At 46.0% G+C, this 8986-nt stretch overlaps 1 protein-coding gene across 1 annotated transcript; it reads right to left on the reverse strand.

Annotated features, from left to right (window-relative positions):
* Positions 1 to 2168: 2168 nt before the first annotated feature.
* Positions 2169 to 8508, reverse strand: zgc:162816 (uncharacterized protein LOC571260 homolog). The gene is made up of 6 exons (XM_038985537.1): positions 8140 to 8508; positions 7937 to 8055; positions 7729 to 7855; positions 5984 to 6046; positions 4647 to 4752; positions 2169 to 2553 (listed from the first exon to the last, which is right to left on the reverse strand). Exons 1-6 carry the CDS (start codon positions 8145 to 8147, stop codon positions 2464 to 2466), a joined length of 513 nt encoding a protein of 170 aa, XP_038841465.1. The 5' UTR covers positions 8148 to 8508; the 3' UTR covers positions 2169 to 2463.
* Between the last annotated feature and the right edge of the window lie 478 nt (positions 8509 to 8986).

Below are 8986 nucleotides of genomic sequence, written 5' to 3' on the forward strand. Positions count from 1 at the left end.
AACTGGGCCGTGTTGATAAAGGGTTGTATAATGATTACAGGGACGACCTGATCCTAGATCAGCACTCTGAGACGCTTTAAGAATACGGGCCCTGATCACGTTGGTGTTCACTAATTACCGGAGGGCCCAGTGTGGGTTAAACACTGTAGGTAGCGTCATCTGCTCTTTAGGACAAAGTCCACTGTATTGCTTTGACCTTTGACCTTTTCAGTGCAGAGGATGTACACATTCGTGTTTTTGATGACTTTTGTTTAGTCTTATTGAAAATCTGTTGTCTGTGTCTAAACTGTTGTCTGTATTGTCAACTCTTCACATTCAGTAAAAAAAAAAAGTTTTGCATTTCAGTATCTTTATTGACACAGCAGTTAGTGAAAAGGCAGACTGGATACAGCTGGCAGGGAATAGAAAGAGACGTGCTGGTTTTACAGCTTCAGCACCTGATTTCTATGAGACAGAGTTTCTGAACCCAGAGGCACAACAACGTGAGACTTCCAGGAACTCTTTGTGAAACGGACCAGGTTTGGGGTTTCGGAAGTCAATGAGATTAGTGGGGAAAAAATCTTCTTTTAGTTAATTTCTCGACATCTAAAGGCACAATCTAGATTGGAGCCAATGTCGGAAATGTCGTTACTCCAACTTCCATGAAACTGACAAGTTTTAATTTTCGTCAAAGTCTACTTTATAATTAAGGAGTACCTTTGATTTGCTGATCCAGTTTCTGGCTCTTGAACCTTGTCCTGGACCTGCTGTTGTCAACCATCTCCCTCCCTCTCTACCGTATCTGAATGATCGGCTATCAAAAGCCAACTGACAGTTACTCCTGAGGTGCTGACCTGTTGCACCCTCTACAACCACTGTGATTAATATTTGGACGTCTTGAAGAACGATCTGGCTTTAATGGCCATGTACTCTTACCTGGACCCTCTGTTTCTAAAATTATCCGCCGCCATTGTTGCAACCCCTATTACTAGTCTGTTCAACCTCTCTTTCTGACATCCTCAAAGATTGGAAAGCTGCCGTGGTCATCCTCCTCTTCAAAGGGGGAGACACTCTTGACCCAAACTGCTACAGACCTATATCCATCGTACCCTGCCTTTCTAAGGTCTTCGAAAGCCAAGTTAACAAACAGATCACTGACCATTTCGAATCCCACCGTACCTTCTCTGCTGTGCAATCTGGTTTCAGAGCTGGTCACGGGTGCACCTCAGCCACGCTCAAGGTCCTAAACGACATCATAACCGCCATCGATAAAAGACAGTTCTGTGCAGCCGTCTTCATCGACCTGGCCAAGGCGTTCGACTGTCAATCACGGCGGACCAACCAAGAACATACTGAATACCAAATGAATTAATCTATTTTTATTTATTTAAATTGAACCTGTATTTAACTAGGCTAGTCAGTTAAGAACAAATTCATATTTACAATGACGGCCTACACCGGCCAAACCCGGACGACGCTGGGCCAATTGTGCGCCGTCCTATGGGACTCCCAATCACGGCCGGTTGCGATACAGCCTGGAGTCGAACCAGGGTGTCTGTAGTGATGCCTCTAGCACTGAAATGCTGCGCCACTTGGGAGCCAAAATTAACTAAAACCACGTAACAAATTAGGGGGAAACCTACACGGAGTGTACAAAACATTAAGAACACCTTCCTGATATTGAGTTTCACCCCCCTTTGCCCTCAGAACAGCCTCCATTAGTCGGGACATGGACTCTACAAGGTGTGGAAAGCGTTCCACAGGGATGCTGGACCATGTTGACTCCAATGCTTCTCACAGTGTCAAGTTGGCTGGATGTCCTTTGGGTGGTGGACCATTCTGGATACACACGGAAACTGTTGAGTGTGAAAAACCCAGCAGCGTTGCAGTTCTTGACTGAAACCGGTACGTCTAGAACTTACTACCGTACCACGTTCAAAGCACAGGAGGTTGGTGACACCTTAATTGGGGAGGACGGCATCGTGGTAATGGCATCATTCCATTTGCGCTGTTACAGCCATTTATTATGAGGCATCCTCCCCTCACCAGCCTCCTGTGGTTCAAAGGCACTTCAATCTTTTGTTTTGCCAGTTCTCCCTCTGAATGGCACACACACACAATCATGTCTCAAGGCTTAAAAATCCTTCTTTAACCCGTCTCCTCCCCACTGAATGAGAATACAAAACCGGTTTAAGGAAAGTGGTTCATTTATTAGTGTTAAAACATGGTTTAGTGTCAGTGACAGCTGTATAATACAGCCCCAATGCAGGACGGACAACAATACAAACGATGACATCAGGAAAGAATAGGAAGGACATTTTCCAACATCACATAATGAGTAGTTTGAGCTGCAAGGTGATTTGTAAATCAGTGATTCTGTGCAGCTCTTTGCTCAGGCAGATTCCCTCCAACGCTCACTCTGATTGTCAGGACTACACATCCACGGACGCACACCATACTACATTTCCCATGATGCTCCTTTGATCACCAGCCGCGTGTGGGTGTCCACTTTCCCACCAGCCGACCTCCAGAGTGGACGTAGTACACAGAATGCATCATGGCTGTCGCACAAGCCTGGATGAACACACCTATATTAGTCCTGACATGCAGCACAAATAGTCTACAATGACAACTTAGAGATACTAACGTGGTAGGGGATGACAGTGGGTAGGGGATGAGTACTAACGTGGTAGGGGATGACAGTGGGTAGGGGATGAGTATTAACGTGGTAGGGGATGACTGAATAGGAGATGAGTAAGGGATGAGTACTAACGTGGTAGGGGATGACAGTGGGTAGGGGATGACAGTGGGTAGGGGATGAGTACTAACGTGGTAGGGGATGACAGTGGGTAGGGGATGAGTACTAACGTGGTAGGGGATGACAGTGGGTAGGGGATGAGTACTAACGTGGTAGGGGATGACAGTGGGTAGGGGATGAGTACTAACGTGGTAGGGGATGACAGTGGGTAGGGGATGAGTACTAATGTGGTAGGGGATGACAGTGGGGAGGGGATGACAGTGGGTAGGGGATGAGTACTAACGTGGTAGGGGATGACTGAATAGGAGATGAGTAAGGGATGAGTACTAACGTGGTAGGGGATGACAGTGGGTAGGGGATGACAGTGGGTAGGGGATGAGTACTAACGTGGTAGGGGATGACAGTGGGTAGGGGATGAGAGTGGGTAGGGGATGAGTACTAACGTGGTAGGGGATGACAGTGGGTAGGGGATGACAGTGGGTAGGGGATGACAGTGGGTAGGGGATGAGTACTAACGTGGTAGGGGATGACAGTGGGTAGGGGATGACAGTGGGTAGGGGATGACAGTGGGTAGGGAATGAGTACTAACGTGGTAGGGGATGACAGTGGGTAGGGGATGACAGTGGGTAGGGGATGAGTACTAACGTGGTAGGGGATGACAGTGGGTAGGGGATGAGTACTAACGTGGTAGGGGATGAGTACTAACGTGGTAGGGGATGACAGTGGGTAGGGGATGAGTACTAACGTGGCAGGGGATGACAGTGGGTAGGGGATGAGTACTAATGTGGTAGGGGATGACAGTGGGTAGGGGATGAGTACTAACGTGGTAGGGGATGACAGTGGGTAGGGGATGAGTACTAACGTGGTAGGGGATGACAGTGGGTAGGGGATGAGTACTAACGTGGTAGGGGATGACAGTGGGTAGGGGATGAGTACTAACGTGGTAGGGGATGACTGAATAGGAGATGAGTAAGGGATGAGTACTAACGTGGTAGGGGATGACAGTGGGTAGGGGATGAGTACTAACGTGGTAGGGGATGACAGTGGGTAGGGGATGAGAGTGGGTAGGGGATGAGTACTAACGTGGTAGGGGATGACAGTGGGTAGGGGATGACAGTGGGTAGGGGATGACAGTGGGTAGGGGATGACAGTGGGTAGGGGATGAGTACTAACGTGGTAGGGGATGACAGTGGGTAGGGGATGACAGTGGGTAGGGAATGACAGTGGGTAGGGGATGAGTACTAACGTGGTAGGGGATGACAGTGGGTAGGGGATGAGTACTAACGTGGTAGGGGATGACAGTGGGTAGGGGATGAGTACTAACGTGGTAGGGGATGACAGTGGGTAGGGGATGAGTACTAACGTGGTAGGGGATGACAGTGGGTAGGGGATGAGTACTAACGTGGTAGGGGATGACAGTGGGTAGGGGATGAGTACTAACGTGGTAGGGGATGACAGTGGGTAGGGGATGAGTACTAACGTGGTAGGGGATGACTGAATAGGAGATGAGTAAGGGATGAGTACTAACGTGGTAGGGGATGACAGTGGGTAGGGGATGAGTACTAACGTGGTAGGGGATGACAGTGGGTAGGGGATGAGTACTAACGTGGTAGGGGATGACAGTGGGTAGGGGATGACAGTGGGTAGGGGATGACAGTGGGTAGGGGATGACAGTGGGTAGGGGATGAGTACTAACGTGGTAGGGGATGACAGTGGGTAGGGGATGAGTACTAACGTGGTAGGGGATGACAGTGGGTAGGGGATGAGTACTAACGTGGTAGGGGATGACAGTGGGTAGGGGATGAGTACTAATGCGGTAGGGGATGACTGAATAGGAGATGAGTAAGGGATGAGTACTAACGTGGTAGGGGATGACTGAATAGGAGATGAGTAAGGGATGAGTACTAACGTGGTAAGGTATAATAGTCAGTAGTGTTCCCAGGGGGTATCTGCTGTAGTCCAGCTGTCCTGAGAGAGGCTCCACTCTGCCATGCTCCTGGGTCATAGACAACAACCTGCAGGGGGACGGACAGAGACAGGGACGACAGGGGTCAGACTAGTGGTACTGCAGTAGTATAGGAGTAGCAGTACAGTAGTAATATTGTAGTAGGTCAGGATGTCCCTCTATAACAGTCGTAGTATTACCATAGTAGTACTGTAGTAGTACCTGAGGTCAGGATGTCCCTCTATAACAGTCGTAGTATTACCATAGTAGTACTGTAGTAGTACCTGAGGTCAGGATGTCCCTCTATAACAGTAGTAGTAGTATTGTAGTAGTACCTGAGGTCAGGATGTCCCTCTCTATCAGTAGTAGTAGTATTGTAGTAGTACCTGAGGTCAGGATGTCCCTCTATAACAGTAGTAGTAATATCTGTAGTAGTACCTGAGGTCAGGATGTCCCTCTATAACAGTAGTAGTAGTATTGTAGTAGTACCTGAGGTCAGGATGTCCCTCTATAACAGTAGTAGTAGTATTGTAGTAGTACCTGAGGTCAGGATGTCCCTCTATAACAGTAGTAGTAATATCTGTAGTAGTACCTGAGGTCAGGATGTCCCTCTATAACAGTAGTAGTAATATCTGTAGTAGTACCTGAGGTCAGGATGTCCCTCTATAACAGTCGTAGTATTACCATAGTAGTACTGTAGTAGTACCTGAGGTCAGGATGTCCCTCTCTATCAGTAGTAGTAGTATTGTAGTACTACCTGAGGTCAGGATGTCCCTCTATAACAGTAGTAGTAATATATGTAGTAGTACCTGAGGTCAGGATGTCCCTCTATAACAGTAGTAGTAGTATTGTAGTAGTACCTGAGGTCACGATGTCCCTCTATAACAGTAGTAGTAATATCTGTAGTAGTACCTGAGGTCAGGATGTCCCTCTCTATCAGTAGTAGTAGTATTGTAGTACTACCTGAGGTCAGGATGTCCCTCTATCAGTAGTATTGTAGTAGTACCTGAGGTCAGGATGTCCCTCTATCAGTAGTATTGTAGTAGTACCTGAGGTCAGGATGTCTCTCTATCAGTAGTAGTAATATATGTAGTAGTACCTGAGGTCAGGATGTCCCTCTCTATCAGTAGTAGTATTGTAGTAGTATTGTAGTAGTACCTGAGGTCAGGATGTCTCTATCAGTAGTAGTAATATATGTAGTAGTACCTGAGGTCAGGATGTCCCTCTCTATCAGTAGTAGTATTGTAGGAGTACCTGAGGTCAGGATGTCTCTATCAGTAGTAGTAGTATTGTAGTAGTACCTGAGGTCAGGGTGTCCCTCTATGACAGCGTATCCAGTGGGCAGTTTCCCAGCTCCATCGAGACTGAAAGTGATATGTGATAATAATAACAGTACTATGACAATAATAATATCAGTAGTAATATAGTAATATCAGTAGTAATATAGTAATATCAGTAGTAATATAGTAATATCAGTAGTAATATAGTAACAATAACAGTAGTATTACAGTAATAATAACCGTAGTATTATAGTAACAATAACAGTAGTATTACAGTAATAATAACAGTAGTAATATAGTAACAATAACAGTAGTATTATAGTAATAACAGTAGTAATATAGTAACAGTAGTATTACAGTAATAATAACAGTAGTAATAGTAATAACAGTAGTATTACAGTAATAATAACAGTACTATGGCACTAGTAATAACAGTAGTATTACAGTAATAATAACAGTACTATGGCACTAGTAATAACAGTACTATGGCACTAGTAATAACAGTACTATGACACTAGTAATATAAACTCAGCAAAAAAAGAAACGTCCCTTTTTCAGGACCCTGTCTTTCAAAGATAATCCGTAAAAATCCAAATACACAAATTCACAGATCTTTATTGTAAAGGGTTTAAACAATGTTTCCCCATGCTTGTTCAATAAACCACCTGCGGAACGGTCGTGAAGACACTAACAGCTTACTGACGGTAGGCTATTAAGGTCACAGTTATGAAAACTTAGGACACTAAAGAGGCCTTTCTACTGACTCTGAAAAACACACAAAAAAAGATGCCCAGGGTCCCTGCTCACCTGCGTGAACGTGCCTTAGGCATGCTGCAAGGAGGCATGAGGACTGCAGATGTGGCCAGGACATTAAATTGCAATGTCCGTGGACCAGACAGAACTGGCAAAAAGTGCTCTTCACTGACAAGTCGCAGTTTTGTCTCACCAGGGATGATGGTCAGATTCTCGTTTATCGTTGAAGGAATGAGCGTTACACCGAGGCCTGTACTCTGGAGCGGGATCGATTTGGAGGTGGAGGGTCCGTCATGGTCTGGGGCGGTGTGTCACAGCATCATCAGACTGAGCTTGTTGTCATTGCAGGCAATCTCAGCGCTGTGCGTTACAGGGAAGACATCCTCCTCCCTCATGTGGTACCCTTCCTGCAGGCTCATCCTGACATGACCCTCCAGCATGACAATGCCACCAGCCATACTGCTCGTTCTGTGCGTGATTTCCTGCAAGACCGGAATGTCAGTGTTCTGGCATGGCCAGCGAAGAGCCCGGATCTCAATCCTATTGAGCACGTCTAAGACCTGTTGGATCGGAGGATGAGGGCTAGGGCCATTCCCCCCAGAAATGTCCGGGAACTTTCAGGTGCCTTGGTGGAAGAGTGGGGTAACATCTCACAGCAAGAACTGGCAAATCTGGTGCTGTCCATGAGGAGGAGATGCACTGCAGTACTTAATGCAGCTGGTGGCCACACCAGATACTGACTGTTACTTTTGATTTTGACCCCCCCTTTGTTCAGGGACACATTATTCCACTTCTGTTAGTCACATGTCTGTGGAACTTGTTCAGTTTATGTCTCAGTTGTTGAATCTTGTTATGTTAATACAAATATTTACACATGTTAAGTTTGCTGAAAATAAATGCAGTTGGCAGTGAGAGGACGTTTCTTTTTTTGCTGAGTTTAATAATACCAGTACTATGACAATAGTATTATAGTATTATAGTAATAACGACAGTATTTAATACAGCTTTTGTACCTGAGAGCGGACCAGCCACAGTCGAGGAGCAGCTGGTTTCTGTGAGGAGAGTGACCTATAACCCTGCTCAGAACCCTGACAGCCACGTCCTCCAGACCACACGAACCAATCACAGACTGCTGCACGTCTACAGAAAGCACAGCAGCCAATCAGAAAACAACACTGCTTTCTACTACTATAGATCTGTTGAGGTCACACACATACTGACCGAAGAAGACGTAGTTCCCAGGATGCACCTCGCTGAGCTTGGCCATGTCACTGACTGGCTGGCTGCAGGAGGGGGTGGAGCCTATACTGGACTTACAGCTGATTCCCACAGCCTTCAGTCTGGAGAGAGAGCGAGACGTGTGTGTCTGTGTGTCTTTGTGTGTCTGTGTGTGTGTCTTTGTGTGTCTGTGTGTGCGTTCTTACTTCTCCATGAACTGCAGTACGAGGGTGGTTGTTTCATGGGCAACAGCGTGTATTTGCTCCGCCCCTCTGCAGCCATAGGTGTTCCCACAGTGGGCGTACACCCCCGTCAGCTCCACCCCCTCTGACTCAGAGATGGCCTGGGCCAATATCAGTGCCTCTGGCTCCGAGTGCAGAACACCCGCTACAAAACAAAACCCCGGTGTGTTCAGTTCACTTCAACGTTTGCTACGTTACAGTTTGTACTGAACGACGCGTTTCCCCAAAACGGTGCGTATCGTTCTTCAACCCCCTTTAACTTCTCTAGGGTAGGGGGCAGCATTCATAATTTTGGATGAAAAGCATGCCCAAATTAAACTGCCACCTACTCATCCCCAGAAGATAAGATATGCATATTATTAGTAGATTTGGATAGAAAACATTGAAGTTTCTAAAACTGTTCGAATCATGTCTGTGAGTATAACAGAACCTATTTAGCAGGCGAAACCCGAGGACAAACCATTCAGATTTTCTTTTTTTTTGAGGTCACTCTCTTTTCATTGGGAATCCAGATTCTTGCAGTTCCTACCGCTTCCACTGGATGTCAACAGTCTTTAGAAATTGGTTGAGGTTATTCCTTTGTGTAATGAAGAAGTACGGCCATCTTGATTGAGGGTCACTCGAAGTGTCCTGTTTGTTAGAGGCGCGTGACCAGAAGGCTAGCTACAGTTTGTTTTAATCCTGTATTGAACACAGATCATCCCGTCTTCAATTTGATCGATTATTAACGTTAAAAAATACCTAAAGTTGTATTACAAAAGTAGTTTGAAATGTTTTGGCAAAGTTTACAGGTAACCTTTGAGATATTTTG

This window comes from Salvelinus namaycush, unplaced genomic scaffold (genome assembly GCF_016432855.1).
Source record: "Salvelinus namaycush isolate Seneca unplaced genomic scaffold, SaNama_1.0 Scaffold3437, whole genome shotgun sequence".
NCBI lineage: Eukaryota > Metazoa > Chordata > Actinopteri > Salmoniformes > Salmonidae > Salvelinus > Salvelinus namaycush.